Below are 20,599 nucleotides of genomic sequence, written 5' to 3'. Positions count from 1 at the left end.
TGTCCGCGCGGGGGTCCCGGGTCAGAGTCTCTTGGAGCGGAGCCCATGCGCCGGACGTGCCACAGCGGAGCACGCGCCTCTGCCGTGCGCACGAGGCGGGAGTGTTTAAAGGAGCTCGCGCCGGGACTCGGTAGAGATGGAGCCTCCGCGGGGCACGAGCCCCCGGGACAACGGGCTCGCGGAGTCTGACGAGGATCTGGACGCGGAGCAGGACGCGGCGCGCATGCGCTTCAGGAGGGACCGGCGCAGGGCGCGCTCTCTGCCCGCGTGCGCGCTGCTCGGGGACGGTGCGCGGAAGCGCGTGCAGTTCGCGGACACGCTGGGCCTGAGTCTCGCGGACGTGAAGCACTTCAGCGCCGCGGACGAACCGCTCGTGCCGCACGCGGTGCTCTCGCGCTACAGGAGTTTCGAGCCCGTGCAGACGCACGCGCAGCCCGTGCTCGTGCCATGTTTCCCGGAGCCCGTGGACGCGCAGCAGAGAGTGCACGAGCAGTGCGTGGCCCTGGAGAAAGTGCACGTGACGCCGTTCGAGGTGCGCGGACAAGTGCTTACGCGCACGGAGGACGCGCACGCAGCGGTGCTCGTCAGATTCACCTTTAATGAGTGGCTGTCACACGTGGACGCGCCCGCCCTGCGCGTGTCCGAGGGCCGGTACACTTTCTCCGTGCTCGTGCCGCCACTGTGGAGCGCGAGCGCGGTGCACTTCGCGCTGGTCCTGCGCAGCGCGCGCGGAGAGTTCTGGGACAATAACGGAGGCCGAAACTACAGCCTGAGGTACGGCTACGGCCGCGCGCACCGGGACCCCGGGGACAAAACATGCACGCCCTGAACTCATGCACGCGCCCCTCGTTTACCACATAAACCTGTGATACACAAACTAATAAAGGCTTCCTGTACTTTTACTGTGTACTTTTACTGTGTACTTTTACTGTGTACTCTTACTGTGTACTCTTACTGTGTACTTTACTGTGTACTCTTACTGTGTACTCTGACTGTGTACTTTACTGTGTACTTTTACTGTGTACTTGTAGTACTGTGGGTCCGGGTCAGAGTCCAGTTTGTTCAGTGAATCAGACTCACAGTTTCTGACCCGGGTTTCATCGACTCATCTTCAAAACAAACTGTTTAAATGAGTCTCAGAAAAACTGACGTCACTGAAGTAGAAAAAACAAATAAAAAAACTCAAACCTGAAAGTGTCGATGACGTCATGAAGAATCTTCAATTGGGAAAAATACATTTGGATTAAAAGAGATGAGGATTTTCATTCGACACGGATCCGTTTCTGAGGCACTTTATGAACAACTGTGAATAAATTAAATGAACAGTCTGATCTGGCTCAGACTCAGACCCAGACCCGGCTCAGGCTCAGTGATGTTTTATTTGTTTTGACCCTTGAGTCGGCGCTGAGTTCACTGACCTCAGGTTATTTTTAGCCTCGTGACCCATTTCCAGCGTTTCTCAACCCGCGGTGCAGGTCACCCTCTGACCTCTGACCTCTGACCCTCGTCGATAAGACTCCGTCGTCCCTGAGCTCCGGACTCTTCGGTGAAGTCAGAGGGATTTCAGACCTGGTTTAGTTTAAAGGCCTTTCTGAGCTTCACATGTTCCCCCCACCAACCCAAAACATGTACAAGAGCAGACAGGCTCAGGAAACCAGAGCAGCGAGAAAGTGAGAGACGCAGCTCTGGAAGAACCTGAGCCTGGACTTTTACTGCAGTATCCAGACTAAAACATGTACACTATCACTCCGAAGTGTGGGGTCTCCCGGGCCAGTTCACAGGGGTTTTCGAATCTTCACTGACCTGATGATGATGATGATGATGATGATGATGATGATGATGAACACCAGCAGAACCTGTGCTCCTCATCACACTGAGGCTCCACCCCTTAACTCCCGCCTGAACGAGCACATTTTCTCCAGTTTGGCTTTACCCCAATCCAAAAGCTTCTGGAAAAAAGGTGTGAAAATAGCGACAAAACTGAGACGAAAACAATGATGGAAATGTGAGAAAAAAGTGAGAAAACATTGATGAAAAAACGGACAAAAATTTGACGAAAAATTCAGAAAAAAAAATGAAAAAGTTGCAAAAATGTCACAAAAAATTGACCAAAAAATGACTAAAAAATATGAAAAAATGACAGAAAAAGTGACAAAAAAGGGGGAAAACTTAGACTAAAAACTGACAAAAAATTTACAAAAAATGATGAAAAAATGATGAAAAACTGGCAAAAAATGTCACAAAAAATTGACAAAAATTTGGCCAAAAAATTAATGAAAAAACGACAAGAAATGTCACAAAAAATGACTAAAAACTGACAAAAGAAAATGACTAAAAAGTGAGAAAATTTAGACAAAAAACGGACAAAAAAATGTACGAAAAATTCAGAAAAACCCCCCAAAACATGATGGAAAAAAAATCTGATGACGTGAGGAAAAAGATCCATTTAGTTTTGTTGGTCTTAGCTTTCAAATGAGGCGTTAGGATTTGGGTAAAGCTGAACTGGAGAAAACGCTCTCGGTTCAGGCGGGAGTTAGGAGGTTAAAGGGATGTTTCAGGATGTTTGACATAGGGCCTCATGTCCTCGTTATCCAGAGAGTTTCTGATTTCTGGAGATATAACATTTTGTAATTCATGCAGTTCTTATGTTTGAAGAGTTTCGTGGTGCTAGGCTAGTGCTAGGCTAGTGCATGTCTATGGTATCAGCTAGCCTGCATTAGAAACAGTGTGACCCGCTCCACAGAGCACCTGAGGCAAATCACTGATAACCCCAGACTAACCATATAAACGTCTGTGAATATAACTGACCTGCATCACATGAACGATCGCATTCTGAGGGACTATTTTCTCTCAGATCACTCCGCCGCCGCGTAGCTTATACAACCACGAAGCTGATGCTGCTCAAATATAAGTTCTTTTAACCTCTTAACTCTGAAACCGAGCACATTTTCTCCAGTTTGGCTTTACCCCAATCCAAAAGCTTCTGGAAAAAAGCTGTGAAAATAGCGACAAAACTGAGACGAAAACAATGATGGAAATGTGACAAAAAAGTGATGAAAAATTGATGAAAAAGTGGCAAAAATGTCACAAAAATGTCACAAGAAATTGACAAAAATGTGACAAAAAAATGACAAAAATTTGACAAAAAATTGACAAAAATTTGACAAAAATTTGACAAAAAAAATGATAAAAAATTGACGAAAAAAATGACAAAAAAATGACAAAAATGTCACAAAAAATTGACAAAAATTTGGCCAAAAAATTAATGAAAAAACGACAAGAAATGTCACAAAAAATGACGAAAAACTGACAAAAGAAAATGACTAAAAAGTGAGAAAATTTAGACAAAAAACAGACAAAAAAAGGACAAGAAACGGACCAAAAAATTTATGAAAAATTCAGAAAAAAATGTTTAAAAATTGGCAAAAATGTCACAAAAAAATGACAAAAATTTGACAACAAAAGGACAAATGTGACAAGAAGTTACAAAAATGAGTTGAAAACCCCCAAAACATGATGGAAAAAAAATCTGATGACGTGAGGAAAAAGATCCATTTAGTTTTGTAGATCTTTCAAATGAGGCGTTAGGATTTGGGTAAAGCTGAACTGGAGAAAACGCTCTCGGTTCAGGCGGGAGTTAAGAGGTTAAAGGGATATTTCAGGATGTTTGACACAGGGCCTCATGTCCTCGTTATCCAGAGTGTTGCTGATTTCTGGAGATATTTGTTTTTGTAATTCATGCAGTTCTTATATTTGAAGAGTTTCGTGGCGCTAGGCTAGTGCTAGGCTAGTGCATGTCTATGGTATCAGCTAGCCTGCATTAGAAACAGTGTGACCCGCTCCACAGAGCACCTGAGTCACTGATAACACCAGACTAACCATATAAATGTCTGTCAATATAACTGACCTGCATCACATGAACGACCGCATTTTGAGGGACTATTTTCTCGCAGATCACTCCGCCGCCGCGTAGCTTATACAACCACAAGGCTGATGCTGCTCAAATATAAGGTCTTTTAACCTCTTAACTCCCGCCTGAACCGAGCACATTTTCTCCAGTTTGGCTTTACCCCAATCCAAAAGCTTCTGGAAAAAAGGTGTGAAAAAAGCAACAAAACTGTGACAAAAAAATGACGAAAAATGTACAAAAAAATGACAAAAAATTCACAAAAAATGACAAAAAATTGATTTAAAAAATGACGAAAAAATGACAAAATTTGACAAAAAAATGACAAAAAAGTTCTAAAAATGAGTTGAATACCCAACACATGAACGATCGCATTTTGAGGGACTATTTTCTCGCCGATCACTCCGCCGCCGTGTAGCTTATACAACCAGGAAGCTGATGCTGCTCAAATATAAGGTATTTTGAATCAGGAGGAGGCAAGTTTGCGTCACAGGGGCCAAAACACCGAGGGCCGAATCTCACCGTGGTATCCTCAAGTTACGAACCATTTTGTGTAAATGCCAAAGTTTTACATCAGTGGTTCTAAAGTGGTCCGGCTCCGAGACCCGCCATTACCTTAATGACCAGCTGCGACCCAAATATAACTACAGTTTGTCATATATCGCATAAAATATTGTATTTACCGCATGTTTTTATAGAACAAGCCGTAGATTTGCTTTTAAGACTGAGATTATGATAAAAAACAACCCAATGATATTAATTTTAACAGACTCCAGTGTGTTTGTGTGTAGTTTCAGATGGAAAATATTGAAAAAAAAGTTCCCTATAGGTTCATGACGCACTTTTGAGTCCCGACCCACCAGTTGAGAATCACTGTTTTACATAATACCGTTGCCTACCCCTGTTTTAAATGACTCTATGGACATGGCATGTATATGGTTAGTCTGGTGTTATCAGTGACTCAGGTGCTCTGTGGAGCGGGTCACACTGTTTTTAATGCAGGCTAGCTGATACCATAGACATGCACTAGCCTAGCACTAGCCTAGCACCATGAATTTTTTGTCATTTTTTTGTCACATTTTTGTCATTTTTTTGTTATTTTTTTGTCAAGTTTTTATCAAATTTTTTGTCACATTTTTGTAATTTTTTTGTAATTTTTTTTGTAATTTTTTGTAATTTTTTGTCATTTTTTTGTCATTTTTTTGTCATTTTTTTGTCATTTTTTGTCATTTTTCCGTCATTTTTTAATCAAATTTTTTATCAAATTTTTTTCATTTTTTGGTCATTTTTTGTCTTTTTTCGTCTTTTTTTCGTCATTTTTCGTCATTTTTTGTCTTTTTTCGTCATTTTTCGTCATTTTTTGTCTTTTTTTGTCATTTTTTTGTCTTTTTTTTGTCATTTTTTTGTCATTTTTTGTCTTTTTTTTGGTCATTTTTTTGTCACATTTTTGTCATTTTTTTGTCACTTTTTTGTCACATTTCCATCATTGTTCCAACACCAGACTAACCATATAAATGTCTGTGTCCATAGAATCATTTAAAATACCTTATGTTTGAGCAGCATCAGCTTCGTGGTTGTATAAGCTACGCGGCGGCGGAGTGATCTGAGAGAAAATAGTCCCTCAAAATGTGATCGTTCATGTGATGCAGGTCAGTTATATTCACAGACATGTATATGGTTAGTCTGGTGTTATCAGTGATTTGCCTCAGGTGCTCTGTGGAGCGGGTCACACTGTTTTTAATGCAGGCTAGCTGATACCATAGACATGCACTAGCCTAGCGTTAGCCTAGCGCCACGAAACTCTTCAAATATAAGAACAAAGGTCACGTCTTCTCGCTCAGTCCCTGATGTCGAGCCTTCAGTTGGTTTGTGTGTTTCACGCTTCACAAACATAACAGATCCGGGCCTTTGACCTCTGACCTTTGACCCCTGGGAGACGGGAATAGCTCCAGATCAGACGAAAGCAAATGTTTGTTTTACGTAAACGTGATTCTGAACGAGTCTCTGCTCCTGTCGCAACAGCGGAGTAAAGTCCAAGAACACCACGCTTTAAGAGACTCAGGTCCGGTCAGAACAGCTGGAGGAGGTCGGGTTCCCTCAGAGCAGCTGGACAGTTTGTGTCATTTTGTTTTTTTTTTTTCGTCATTTTTTTGTCAATTTTTTTGTCATTTTTTTGTTGAATTTTTGTCGTTTTTTGTTGATTTTTGTCACATTTTTGTTGATTTTTTGTCACTTTTTTGTTGATTTTTTGTCATATTTTTGTTGATTTTTTGTCATTTTTTGTTGAATTTTTGTCATTTTTTTGTCACTTTTTTGTTGAATTTTTGTCACTTTTTTGTTGAATTTTTGTCGTTTTTTGTTGAATTTTTGTCATTTTTTTGTTGATTTTTGTCACATTTTTGTTGAATTTTTGTCACTTTTTTGTTGAATTTTTGTCATTTTTTTGTTGAATTTTTGTTGAATTTTGGTAGAATTTTTGTTGAATTTTTTTGTTGAATTTTTGTCACATTTTTGTTGATTTTTTGTCACTTTTTTGTTGAATTTTTGAAACATTTTTGCTGGAGGTCGGGTCGATTATAGAAAAACTACTAATCACGATTATTTTAGTAATAATTGAAATCACGATTATTTGTTGCCTTAAAAAAAGCGCTTTATTTTATTTATTCATTTTTATTACGAAAACTTTGACAAAAATGTGACAAAAAGTGATGAAAAAAGACAAAAAAATGACAAAAAAATAGAAAAAAAAATGACAAAAAAGTTATAAAACTGAGTTAAATACCCAACAAAAAAATGATGGAAAAAATAAATAAATGTGATGACGATGAGGAAAAAGATCCTCTCGGTTCAGGCGGGAGTTCAGAGGTTAATATGCTCAAGTTTCTAAACTAATCCTATAAGAACACCTGCCCCCTGCTGGCCAGCCCTCACACCTGTCCCACAGAGCCGCGCAGCCTGATGACATCATCACTCAGCGACAATGTTTTTATGTCGGACCAAAGCCTGAGCCTTTAGTGAAATGTGAAGGAAACACAGAAACAATCATCTCAGCTGCATGAAGTAATAAGAGTTTGTTTGAGCTCCGTTGATCTGATCCTGAAGAAGAGTTTCAGACTTTTCTACTAAACAAAACCAGTGTCTGAGTAAAGGATGTGGAGGATAAAACAGCTGTTCTCCTTCAGCACAAGGTGAGCTCTGAACAGTGGTGTTATCTAAGAGTTAGGTATAAAAGGTATGAGTGTGATGTTATTTTCAGGACGAGCGGGAACATCCTTAATAATCCTTTGTTCTCCATTATGCTGTTTTTGTGATCGTCTAGTGTAATAATCGAAATCGTAATCGAATTTACATTAATTGCACAGCCCGAATCTGAATAACGGTCAGAGCCAGGTTTAACCTCTGAACTCCCGCCTGAACCGAGAGGAGCTTTTTCCTCACGTCATCACATTTTTTTTTCCCATCATTTTTTTGTTGGGTATTCAACTCATTTTTGTCACTTTTTTTAATCATTTTTTAATCACATTTTTGTCATTTCTTCATCCATTTTTTTAAATTAAATTTTAGTAATTTTTTTGTCACATTTTTGTAATTTTTTTTCTTTTTTGTCACATAATTTTTTTCAATAAATTTTTGTCATTTTTTTTAAATATTTTTTTTTGTCATTTTTTGTCAATTTTTTGTATTATTTCGGTCAATTTTTTATCACATTATTGACATTTTTTGATTATTTTTTTGTCAATTTCTTGTGACATTTTTGCTACTTTTTCGTCCCTTTTTTGTCAATGTTTTCTCACTTTTTCGTCATTTTTTTGGTCATTTTTTCTCAATTTTTTGTCAATGTTTTCGTCACTTTTGTCACATTTCCATCATTGTTTTCGTCTCAGTTTTGTTGCTATTTTCTCACCTTTTTTCCAGAAGGTTTTGGATTGGGGTAAAGCCAAACTGGAGAAAATGTGCTCGGTTCAGGCGGGAGTTAAGGGGTTAAACAAGCATATTTTCTCCAGCTTTACTCCAATCTAAAAGCTCCTGGACTGGAGCTTAAAGCCTATGGGCCATAGTAACGCCTCATTTGAACGCTAAGGCCTACAAAACTCATCAGCGTCTTCCTCGTCATGAAGAGGAAGACGCTGGGCTCTGTGTCGTCAGTGGGCTGAACCTGCTGCTGACGTCACATGTTCTGGGCTGGATTCAGTTCGGGGTCTGCAGATGACGTCCCGCTCTGACCTTTAACCTCTTAACTCCCGCCTGAACCGAGAGGATCTTTTTCCTCACATCAGATTTTCTTTCCGTCATTTTTTTTGTTGGGTGTTCAACTCATTTTTGTAACTTTTTTGTCATTTCTTTGGTTATTTTTTCACATTTTTCGTCAATTTTTTATCAATTTAAAAAAAGAAATTGTCAAATTGTTATCACTTTTTTTTTTATTTGGTCAATTTTTTATGAATGTCATTTTTTTGTCATTTTTTATTCATTTTTTTGTCAATTTTTATTCATTTTTTGGTCATTTTTTTGTCAATTTTTTTGTCATTTTTTGTCAATTTTTCATTTTTTTGTCATTTTTTGGTCAATTTTTTAGTAATTTTTTTGTCATTTTTCGTTGTGTTTTTGTCTCTTGTTTTTCGGGGGGTTTTTCACGTTATTGTTGCTTTTTCATCGCTTTGTCGTCACGTTTTCATTTTTTGTCATGTTTTCGTCACATTTTTGTCATTTTTTTGGTCATTTGTCAATTTCTTGAGACATTTTTGTCACATTTCCATCATTGTTTTCGTCTCAGTTCTGTCGCTATTTTCTCACCTTTTTTCCAGAAGCTTTTGGATTGGGGTAAAGCCAAACTGGGAGTTAAGTGGTTAAACCTCCTCCTGGTGTTTGAATAATCTGAGCTTTAACATCGTAATATCTTTATTCTGTCATGAAGCGAAACGACAAAAACATGGATGAAACTCTTATTGGTCCATAATAATAATAATAATCATAATAATAATGTCCAGGTATCAACAAAAGCCAGACTCCGCTTCCCATGATGCACCAGGGCTGCGGCGCCTTCACTCCAGGACCATCTTCTGCGCCGTGTACATCTGCCCCACGGCCACCTGGAGGAAACACACAAAGGACGAAAACAAATGTTAAAACTGGGAAAAATCTGGAAGAAAAAATAAACTGAAAAGAGGGAAAAATTTGAAAAGGTTTGTACAAAAAATTAGGCATTTTTTCTTATTTTTTCATACAAAAATTAAAGGGGAAAAAAAACTAAAATAGGCAAAATATTGGGAGACTTGAGAGAAAATGTTTTTTAAAAATAAAGGAAGAAATTGGGAAAAAATAAGAACGAAATTTAAAAAAAAGGTTAAAAAAAGGTTAAAAAAAAGGTTAAAAAAAAGATTAAAAAAAGGTTAAAAAAAAGGTTAAAAAAAAGGTTAAAAAAAGGTTAAAAAAAGGTTTAAAAAGAAGGTTAAAAAAAGGTTAAAAAAAAGGTTAAAAAAAAGGTTAAAAAAAAGGTTAAAAAAAGATTTAAAAAATGTTTAAAAAAAGATTAAAAAAGATTAAAAAAAGATTTAAAAAAGGGGCAAATGTTTGTTCAAAAGAAAAGAAAAAATAGGCAAAATACTGGGGGGAATGAAGAGAAATGTAAAGGAAAATAGGGACGAATTTTGGAAAAGAAATGGAAAAAGTTTGGACTAAAATGAGGAAAAAAATGTGACTGTACAGATTCCTGATGTTTCGTAGTTATTTATATTCGTTTATGAGTTTTGTATTTTTCCTGAGTGTAAAAACAGAGGTGAGAACATTTACTCCACATTTACAGGGAAAATCCTCCGTGTTCCGTCTGTCTCCAGCAGAGGGCGACACAGGACAATGGGAGTCACTGGGAGACTCGGAACCCAGGAGCAACTTTACCCAAATCTAAAAGCTGCTTCAATAACACACAATCACATGACCAGAGCAGGAACACGACACCACTAACGTGTGAGGATCAGGTCTGTAGGCCTTAGCTTTCAAATGAGGCGTCGCTCAAAAACCTGTCAGGAACTAGAAGATTTTTTCTGTTTTTTTTTTTTTTTCTTTTCAAAAGTGAAGACGAGAAACGACAGATGAAGAAGAAGTCAGTCTGAAACTTCTGCTGGAGATGAACCTGTGGTTCTCAGGGTTTTCTGTGGTTCTCAGAGTTTCCTGTGGTTCTCAGAGTTTCCTGTGGTTCTCAGAGTTTCCTGTGGTTCTCAGAGTTTCCTGTGGTTCTCAGAGTTTCCTGTGGTTCTCAGAGTTTCCTGTGGTTCTCAGAGTTTCCTGTGGTTCTCAGGGTTTCCTGTGGTTCTCAGGGTTTCCTGTGGTTCTCAGAGTTTCCTGTGGTTCTCAGAGTTTCTTGTGGTTCTCAGAGTTTCTTGTGGTTCTCAGAGTTTCCTGTGGTTCTCAGAGTTTCCTGTGGTTCTCAGAGTTTCCTGTGGTTCTCAGAGTTTCTTGTGGTTCTCAGAGTTTCTTCTGGTTCTCAGAGTTTCCTGTAGTTCTCAGAGTTTCCTGTAGTTCTCAGAGTTTCTTGTGGTTCTCAGGGTTTCCTGTGGTTCTCAGAGTTTCTTCTGGTTCTCAGAGTTTCCTGTAGTTCTCACAGTTTCTGAGGCGTTTTCATTTCTGGGCTGTTTCAGAGCGAGTCCCTGAGGATGATGATGGATGACACTGCAGCATCTCCACAGCAGAACCAACGCGAGGAAACAGACTCCAGCCAGGACGAGGAGGGGGGGGGGGGGGGGTCACAAACACACACACACACACACAACACACAACAACACAACAACACACACACACACACACAACAACACAAACACAAACACGACAATAGTGTTTTTTGCTGCTTTTTCATCTCTTTCTTTCCTTGATTTTTGTGTTTTTTTGTGTTTTTTTGTGTTTTTTTGTGTTTTTTTGTCCATCACTTCTTGACCTGTTTGTGTTGTTTGTTTTTGTGTCTCTGTCGTCACGTTTACGCTGCGTTTTCATCCTCACTTTCAAAAGCTTTTAGATTTGGGTAAAGCCGAACCAGACAACCCGCTTGGTTCAGGCGGGGGTGAAGAGATTAACAGAGAAAAACACAATACATGTGGAAAAAAGGAAAACTTGGGGGTAAAATGAAAATAAATGAATGAATTGGAAAGGTTTGAGTCTCATTAACGTCTGTTCCTTCAGTGTGAGAGTGAGAGCGCCCCCTATCTGTCTCTGGATGAGCTGCAGGTGTCAGTGTGAGCGCCTCCTACCTGTCTCTGGATGAGCTGCAGGTGTCAGTAGGGCTGTGCAATTAATCGAAATTCGATTACGATTTCGATTACAACAGTAAACGATTACAAAATTAGCATAATCGCAAAAAATCGATTATAATTGATTATTTTCAATATTTGTTCTATTTATTTTTTTCACTTTTTTTTCTTCTAATTTTTGGATTTTTGTCTTTTTTTTGATGGATTTTTGTCTTTTTTTTGATGGATTTTTGTCACTTTTTTGATGGATTTTTGTCACTTTTTTGATGGATTTTTGTCACTTTTTTGATGGATTTTTGTCATTTTTTTGATGGATTTTTGTCATTTTTCTGATGGATTTTTGTCTTTTTTTTAATGGATTTTTGTCTTTTTTTTAATGGATTTTTGTCTTTTTTTTGATGGATTTTTGTCACTTTTTTGATGGATTTTTGTCACTTTTTTGATGGATTTTTGTCATTTTTTTGATGGATTTTTGTCTTTTTTTTGATGGATTTTTGTCACTTTTTTGATGGATTTTTGTCACTTTTTTGATGGATTTTTGTCATTTTTTTGATGGATTTTTTTCATTTTTTTGATGGATTTTTGTCTTTTTTTTGATGGATTTTTGTCATTTTTCTGATGGATTTTTGTCTTTTTTTTAATGGATTTTTGTCTTTTTTTATTTTTGTCTTTTTTTTAATGGATTTTTGTCTTTTTTTTGATGGATTTTTGTCACTTTTTTGATGGATTTTTGTCTTTTTTTTGATGGATTTTTTTATAATCGTTTGAATAATCGTGATTTCAACTATGACAAAAATAATCGTGATTATTATTTTTTCAATAATCGAGCAGCCCTAAGTGTCAGTGTGAGCGCCTCCTACCTGTCTCTGGATGAGCTGCAGGTTTGTTCTTCAGTGTGAGCGCCTCCTACCTGTCTCTGGATGAGCTGCAGGTTTGTTCTTCAGTGTGAGCGCCCCCTACCTGTCTCTGGATGAGCTGCAGGTGTCAGTGTGAGAGTGTGAGCGCCTCCTCCCTGTCTCTGGATGAGCTGCAGGTTTGTTCTTCAGTGTGAGCGCCCCCTACCTGTCTCTGGATGAGCTGCAGGTGTAAGAGTGTGAGCGCCCCCTACCTGTCTCTGGATGAGCTGCAGGTGTCAGTGTGAGAGTGTGAGCGCCTCCTCCCTGTCTCTGGATGAGCTGCAGGTTTGTTCTTCAGTGTGAGCGCCCCCTACCTGTCTCTGGATGAGCTGCAGGTGTAAGAGTGTGAGCGCCCCCTACCTGTCTCTGGATGAGCTGCAGGCTGCGCTGTCCCTCCTGCAGCAGGCTGTGCAGGCGCTCCGGGTCCTGGATCGTCCGGTTGTCCCTGAAGGCGTCGCGCACTCGCTGCAGAGCGTAGGTCCTGGAACAGAAGAGGAGGAGCCATGTTAGATTCATAATATCGAAGATCGGACTGTGAGGAGGCCGATATCTGTGGATCGGGAGTGACGGAGACGTCCCCTGGAAACAGCTCCGTCTGAGCTTTAACCTCTGAACTCCCGCCTGAACCCAGAGGATCCTTTTCCTCATGTCATCACATTGTTTTTCATCATTTTTTTTGTCGGGTATTTAACGCATTTTTGTCACTTTTTCACATTTTTGTCATTTTTTTGGTCATTTTTCGGTCAAATTTTTGTCACTTTTTTTTTTTTTTTTTCAAATTTGTCATTTTTTTGTCATTTTTTGGTCACATTTTGTCACTTTTTTGTCAAACTTTTCTCACTTTTTTGTCACATTTCCATCATTGTTTTCATCTCCAGCCAAACTGGAGAGAATGTGCTCGGTTCCGGTGGGAGTTAAGGGGTTAAACGGTCACAAGTTTGTACCTATTTTACATGTTTTATGTTGTGGACTTTTGCGCATCATTTCAGAGCCATTGGAGGCTTTTCTTTTTGGAATCTGCTGAAGCTTCTAAATGTGTCCGTGTTGTGACAGCAGGGGGCGCTGCATGAGGAGCACAGGCTGATTTAGTCTGGACGTTCATGTGAGTCGGTTCTCGATGCTTCATCTGGACTGGGGAGCTCGTTTTCGTTTTGGTTTGTGTTCATGTGGAAAGTGGGGATTTTGATGTCGTCAAATAAAACGGTCTTTCATCATTGATTATCTCATTTAACCCCTTAACCCCCACCTGAACGGAGCACATTTCATCCAGTTTGACTTTACCCTAATCAAAAAGATTCTTGAGGAAAAAAGCACCAAAACAGCCACAAAAATAAGAAGAAAACAAGGATGTAAACGCAACAAAAAAAAAGACAAAAAAGTGACAAAAATCCAACAAAAATATTACAAAAATTCAACAAAAATCCAACAAAAATATTACAAAAATTCAACAAAAATCCAACAAAAATATTACAAAAATTCAACAAAAATCCAACAAAAATATTACAAAAATTCAACAAAAATTCAACAAAAAAATTACAAACATTTGCCAAAAATCCAACTAAAATGTGACTTTTCTGGGAGCCGAGAGATCTGTTCACTTCAAAGAGCCGTTTAAAAGCCTGGCTCTTTTTAATGTAGTTTGAATAACTTCAGCCAGAAAACTCACAATATCTAAGACACATCGATAAAAGACGCTTTTTTAATTTAAATCATCGACAAAAGGACTGATATTTAGGCTTTGAAAAAGGTGTTTGTGAATCAAATCTAATAAACGAGGCTGTAACTGAAACCTCTCTGTGGCTCCACGTCCGGCTGATTCTTCAGCTCAAGGGAAAAAGATCCGGCTCTTTTCACAAAGCAGATAGAACGGCTCACCGTAAAGAGCCGCTCGCTCAGTGAACCTCTTAACTCCCACCTGAACTGAAAAATTTAACAAAAATGTGACAAAATATGACAAAAACATAATTAAAAAAATGACAAAAAATTGACAGAAAAATGACAAAAATGTGATAAAAATGTGACAAAAATGTGACAAAAACTTGATTAAAAAAATGACGAAATAATGACAAAAATGTGATAAAAAATGGACAAAAATGTGATTAAAAAATGACAAAAAAATGACAAAAAATTGACAAAAATGTGATAAAAAAATGACAAAAAATGACAAAAATATGATTTAAAAAATGACAAAAAATGACAAAAATAATGACTAAAAAAGACAAAAAAACGACAAAAATTTACAAAAAATGACCAAAAAAAATGTGATAAAAATGGACAAAAAAAGTTACAAAAATGAGTTGAAAACCCAACAAAAAAACGATGGAAAAGAATCTGCTGACGTGAGGAAAAGGCTCCTCTCGGTTCAGGCGGGAGTTCAGAGGTTAAACCCGGCTCTGGACATTATTTCATCACTGAAATATCTGCAGTTTTGGACATTCTTTCACATCTCACTTTTATATGACAGAAAGACTGGTGTGTACTTGAATACTGCAGTAGATCTCATGTACTTGTCCTGTAGTAACATTGTCCTGTAGTAACATTGTCCTGTAGTAACATTGTCCTGTAGTAACATTGTCCTGTAGTAACATTGTCCTGTAGTAACATTGTCCTGTAGTAACGTTGTCCTGTAGTAACATTGTCCTGTCGTAACATTGTCCTGTCGTAACATTGTCCTGTAGTAACATTGTCCTGTAGTAACATTGTCCTGTAGTAACATTGTCCTGTAGTAACATTGTCCTGTAGTAACATTGTCCTGTAGTAACATTGTCCTGTAGTAACATTGTCCTGTAGTAACATTGTCCTGTAGTAACATTGTCCTGTAGTAACATTGTCCTGTAGTAACATTGTCCTGTAGTAACATTGTCCTGTAGTAACATTGTCCTGTAGTAACGTTGTCCTGTAGTAACATTGTCCTGTAGTAACGTTGTCCTGTAGTAACATTGTCCTGTAGTAACATTGTCCTGTAGTAACGTTGTCCTGTAGTAACATTGTCCTGTAGTAACATTGTCCTGTAGTAACATTGTCCTGTAGTAACGTTGTCCTGTAGTAACATTGTCCTGTAGTAACATTGTCCTGTAGTAACATTGTCCTGTAGTAACATTGTCCTGTAGTAACATTGTCCTGTAGTAACATTGTCCTGTAGTAACATTGTCCTGTAGTAACATTGTCCTGTAGTAACATTGTCCTGTAGTAACATTGTCCTGTAGTAACATTGTCCTGTGGTAACATTGTCCTGTAGTAACGTTGTCCTGTAGTAACATTGTCCTGTAGTAACATTGTCCTGTAGTAACATTGTCCTGTGGTAACATTGTCCTGTAGTAACGTTGTCCTGTAGTAACGTTGTCCTGTAGTAACATTGTCCTGTAGTAACATTGTCCTGTAGTAACGTTGTCCTGTAGTAACATTGTCCTGTAGTAACATTGTCCTGTAGTAACATTGTCCTGTAGTAACATTGTCCTGTAGTAACATTGTCCTGTGGTAACATTGTCCTGTAGTAACATTGTCCTGTAGTAACATTGTCCTGTAGTAACGTTGTCCTGTAGTAACGTTGTCCTGTAGTAACGTTGTCCTGTAGTAACGTTGTCCTGTAGTAACATTGTCCTGTAGTAACATTGTCCTGTAGTAACATTGTCCTGTAGTAACATTGTCCTGTAGTAACATTGTCCTGTAGTAACATTGTCCTGTAGTAACATTGTCCTGTAGTAACATTGTCCTGTAGTAACATTGTCCTGTGGTAACATTGTCCTGTAGTAACGTTGTCCTGTAGTAACATTGTCCTGTAGTAACATTGTCCTGTAGTAACGTTGTCCTGTAGTAACATTGTCCTGTAGTAACATTGTCCTGTGGTAACATTGTCCTGTAGTAACGTTGTCCTGTAGTAACATTGTCCTGTAGTAACGTTGTCCTGTAGTAACATTGTCCTGTAGTAACATTGTCCTGTAGTAACGTTGTCCTGTAGTAACATTGTCCTGTAGTAACATTGTCCTGTAGTAACATTGTCCTGTAGTAACATTGTCCTGTAGTAACGTTGTCCTGTAGTAACATTGTCCTGTAGTAACGTTGTCCTGTAGTAACATTGTCCTGTAGTAACATTGTCCTGTAGTAACATTGTCCTGTAGTAACATTGTCCTGTAGTAACGTTGTCCTGTAGTAACATTGTCCTGTAGTAACATTGTCCTGTAGTAACATTGTCCTGTAGTAACATTGTCCTGTAGTAACATTGTCCTGTAGTAACATTGTCCTGTGGTAACATTGTCCTGTAGTAACATTGTCCTGTAGTAACGTTGTCCTGTAGTAACGTTGTCCTGTAGTAACGTTGTCCTGTAGTAACGTTGTCCTGTAGTAACGTTGTCCTGTAGTAACATTGTCCTGTAGTAACATTGTCCTGTAGTAACATTGTCCTGTAGTAACATTGTCCTGTAGTAACATTGTCCTGTAGTAACGTTGTCCTGTAGTAACATTGTCCTGTAGTAACATTGTCCTGTAGTAACATTGTCCTGTAGTAACGTTGTCCTGTAGTAACATTGTCCTGTAGTAACGTTGTCCTGTAGTAACATTGTCCTGTAGTAACATTGTCCTGTAGTAACATTGTCCTGTAGTAACATTGTCCTGTAGTAACATTGTCCTGTAGTAACATTGTCCTGTAGTAACATTGTCCTGTAGTAACGTTGTCCTGTAGTAACATTGTCCTGTAGTAACGTTGTCCTGTAGTAACATTGTCCTGTAGTAACATTGTCCTGTAGTAACGTTGTAGTAACATTGTCCTGTAGTAACATTGTCCTGTAGTAACATTGTCCTGTAGTAACATTGTCCTGTAGTAACATTGTCCTGTAGTAACATTGTACAGTAGTAACATTGTCCTGTAGTAACGTTGTGTCCTCGTCTGCAGCATGACTCGGCGTTACTGAGCTCAGTGACGCTTTTCGTTGGGAGTTTTGGCTGACGCGGCGTTTATGGCTTTATGACTCTGGTTTCCACGGCGACGCTCTCTCTCCTCCGCCTCTCGGGGCGAGCAGACGCCTCGTGACCAGGAGCTCGCCGGGTCAGGCCTTCACTCCATCGTCTGTGTCATTAATACTTCATCCAAGAGAGCGATACACGACGTCCCGTGAATAAAACATGTGACGCGTGTCAGGTCGGATTTAGATCATGGTAAAGGCGTGTTGGGAGGAGGTTTACACTCCAAAACTAAACATCCACTTTAAGCACAGTTTTCTTACAGTTTTTTACAGTAATGACTTTGCCCGGTGACAATTCACTGTTACTCAGTTACCGACGCAGTCACTTTTGCAGAGAAGTAACGGATCACTATAGCCCAGGCGTCTCAGAAATGCGGCCCGCGAGGTATTTTTTTTGTGGCCCGCGAGATAATGACTTATTTATATTACATGCGGCCCACCGGTAAATTACATTAAACACGTTAGAACTACACTTCCCATGATGCACCGCACGGCAGCGCCAACGCTGCTGCAGACGCGAGAACGTCAACATCAGACAGAGGAAGGAGACGCGGTGCTTCTGCAGACGACCTGTCAACTTTATTCAACAGAGAAACTAAAGCAGCGACTGAGAGAGAGGAGCTTCTGAACCAGGAGGAGACTCAGAACATGAGGAGCTTCTGAACCAGGAGGAGACTCAGAACATGAGGAGAAACTTCAGTTCAGCTAAACATGAGCAGGAAAAATTACAGCAGCAGCAGCAGGACAAAAAACACCTTTGCAGATTTACCTTTAGGACATTACAAAGTGAGCACATGTATTAGTGTTTAAAACAACAGTAAAGTGAGGAGCCTTTTCTCTCAGAGCTGCATCATCAGGTCCATGAATTTACTCTTTATTAAGGAAACATGTGCGACACATGATCCATAGTTACATTAAAAATAGAGAATATGGAAATGTATTAAAATACTGCAAATAATCACAGCAACACTGACAGTAAAAAATCTAAGCCTCATCAGTTCAAGGTGACTCCACATTATTTCCATGAGGTGAATCTGAGCTGATCTCAGACACAGAGTCTGGACACGTGTCCGAGTCGCCACATTCACTGATGTGTTTATTACATGACGGGTCATTGAAAATGAACACAGAACAAAAGCTGATGTTTTTGCTGGCGCTCATGATCAGCTCCAGTCCCTTTTCTACACTAACTTAAAATGACATTTATTGTACATTTTGCATTTCTTAACAGTCTCACAGACAGAAACTGGACCTGACTCCTGAAACATCACTGATGCCCTGAACCAAAATGGGATTAAATACAAAAAAAACTAATTGTCTAAGTCTGTGATTTCAAATGTAGAAGCTCAGCAAATGTTCGGCTGATTGGAAACCTCTGGAAGCTTAAGCATGTGCAGATGTTCAGACTATTTTAAGTTAATATCATAGCAAACAATAAAAAGTTGCTAATCATAATTGACTTCATATAAAAGGCTTCGTCTGTTGCCCCCGACCAACACGGGGTTCGCATTTTTGGCCCCCCGGTCCAAATGAGTTTGAGACCCGGCTATAGAGGGAAACATTCCACAGTTACCATGGAGACCCGCCATCTTTGCAGCTGTTAGCATACATTTCCCATAGACTAATGTTAGCCCAAAAACTGAATAAAAAGAAGAAAAAAGCCGTGGCACAGCTCCGTTAGAGTCAGTCCATCCGTCCATCCATCCATCCATCCATCCATCCATCCATCCATCCTCTTCCACTTGTCCGTTGCCGGGTCGTGGGGGCAGCTGTTGGACCTGCCCCTTATGGCTCCTCCTGCAGGTGGTGGGTCCACAGAAGGACGGCCTCATGACCTAGGACCAGTTTGCCCTGGGAGACCCTACCAGGGGCACGAAACCCCCGACAACAGAGCTCCTAGGATCATTCGGGCGCTCAAACCCTCCACCACGTTACGGTGATGGTTCCAGGAGGGTCCGTTAGAGTCACTGCTGGTAAATACATCAGACTCACTGAGGCGTCCACGTGTGAACAATAACTCCAGTGTTTTACCTTTTAAAATCTCCATCAATTTATTATTATTATTATTATCATCATTATTATTAGGGCTGTGCAATTAATCGAAATTCGATTACGATTTCGATTACAACAGTAAACGATCGCAAAAAATCCCTTTATATTTTTTATTTATTTTTTTCCAATTTTTTTATTTTTTCATTTATTTTATTTTTCATTTTTTTCTAATTTTTAATTTTTGTCTTTTTTGATGGATTTCTGTCACTTTTGCTGGATTTTTGTCTTTTTTTTGCTGGATTTTTGTCATTTTTTTGCTGGATTTTTGTCACTTTTTTGCTGGATTTTTGTCACTTTTTTGCTGGATTTTTGTCACTTTTTTTATGGATTTTTGTCACTTTTTTTATGGATTTTTGTCTTTTTTTGCTGGATTTTTGTCACTTTTTTTTGATGGATTTTTTTAAAGGCAACAAATAATCGTTTGAATAATCGTGATTTCAATTATGACAAAAATAATCGTGATTATTATTTTTTCAATAATCGAGCAGCCCTAATTATTATTATTATTGCTGCAAATCCCATGATGCTTAGTGATATGACGTCACAGTCCTGAACTCCATCACTAATTACTTAAAGTGATCTTTCCAACACTGGTCAATTGTGGTATTTTTTGGAGATGCATAAAAAAAATAAAAAGCATCTTACAGAGTTCAGGAATGTGACGTCATATCGCTGAGCATTATGGGATTACCGCAGTTGTAAACTAATGGAGATTTAAGGTAAAAAAAACCTGGAGTTATTGTTCACATTAAAACTCCTGGACACCTCAGTGGGTTAGATGTTTTTACCAGCAGTGACTCAGCAGCTAACGGGCTTTTTTCTCTTTTTTTATTCAATTTTTTTGCTAACATTAGCCTAAGGGAAATGTATGCTAACAGCTGCAAAGATGGCGGGTCTCCATGGTAACTGTGGAACTTCCCGAACTCTATTAATGAATGAAAGTTGTAAACTTTTTATTTAGAAATGACATGTTTCCCCCTCACCAGATGAACTACGGTTACTGCTGACCAGAGGCTTTAATCATCAGGAACAATCATCAAACCTGTCAAGAGAACTTTAAATAATGTCCTGCTGATGTAACGTGTCCTCTGACGCAGCCTCTCCCTCCACAAAAGTCAAATAAAATCCATCTAAACTACATTATTTCCCGCTGACACTCCGAATATAATCTCCTCTACACCAACACTGTAATCTCCGCTCATACAAACCCAAAGTTTCACACGGTTCCGCTGTTTTTATCCACTTTCCCCGCACATGTCCCCGTCATGTAAACACCACCTCCCACTTCAGCGCGTTAGCATCGCGTTAGCATCCTTTAGCTTCTCCGCTTTAACACCGGCCTCTTCACAACAACAACCCGGGTCACGCGTGCCGTTCAAAGGGCCTCACCTGTAGTTGTAAGACGGGAACTTTCCGCTCTCCCTCAGGAGCATTTTGTACAGAGAAATGGCCTGGGAGCGGGAAGAAGCGGCCATCGCACTGCTGCTAACGATGCTAACGATGCTACAGCGCCACAGGACCCACGGCAGGAGGCTAAGGAGCGCCTGT

The 20,599-nt window shown here is 39.3% G+C and overlaps 2 protein-coding genes across 2 annotated transcripts; one reads left to right on the top strand and one right to left on the bottom strand.

Annotated features, from left to right (window-relative positions):
* ppp1r3g (protein phosphatase 1 regulatory subunit 3G) lies at positions 1-848 on the top strand. Its single transcript, XM_079576551.1, has one exon. The coding sequence runs from the start codon at positions 137-139 to the stop codon at positions 827-829; it is 693 nt and encodes a 230-aa protein (XP_079432677.1). The 5' UTR covers positions 1-136; the 3' UTR covers positions 830-848.
* An 8,034-nt stretch (positions 849-8,882) lies between these two features.
* On the bottom strand, positions 8,883-20,567 carry lyrm4b (LYR motif containing 4). Its single transcript, XM_079576467.1, has 3 exons — positions 20,441-20,567; positions 12,402-12,522; positions 8,883-8,997 (listed from the first exon to the last, which is right to left on the bottom strand). The coding sequence occupies exons 1-3, from the start codon at positions 20,524-20,526 to the stop codon at positions 8,950-8,952; spliced, it is 255 nt and encodes an 84-aa protein (XP_079432593.1). The 5' UTR covers positions 20,527-20,567; the 3' UTR covers positions 8,883-8,949.
* Positions 20,568-20,599: the final 32 nt, after the last annotated feature.

Source organism: Gobius niger (genome assembly GCF_951799975.1).
Source record: "Gobius niger genome assembly, chromosome: 18".
NCBI classification, from domain to species: domain Eukaryota; kingdom Metazoa; phylum Chordata; class Actinopteri; order Gobiiformes; family Gobiidae; genus Gobius; species Gobius niger.
The sequence above is the reverse complement of the archived record's forward strand: the minus strand, read 5'-3'. Positions and strand labels throughout refer to the sequence as shown.

Excerpts from the sequence above, each read along its gene's own strand:
- ppp1r3g (XM_079576551.1), top strand. The coding sequence starts at position 137 with ATGGAGCCTCCGCGGGGCACGAGCCCCCGGGACAACGGGCTCGCGGAG.
- lyrm4b (XM_079576467.1), bottom strand. The coding sequence starts at position 20,526 with ATGGCCGCTTCTTCCCGCTCCCAGGCCATTTCTCTGTACAAAATGCTC. Across the intron at positions 12,523-20,440 it reads TTCCCGTCTTACAACTACAG|GACCTACGCTCTGCAGCGAG; the intron begins GTGAGGCCCTTT and ends CTTCTGTTCCAG. Across the intron at positions 8,998-12,401 it reads TGCAGCTCATCCAGAGACAG|GTGGCCGTGGGGCAGATGTA; the intron begins GTAGGGGGCGCT and ends TGTTTCCTCCAG.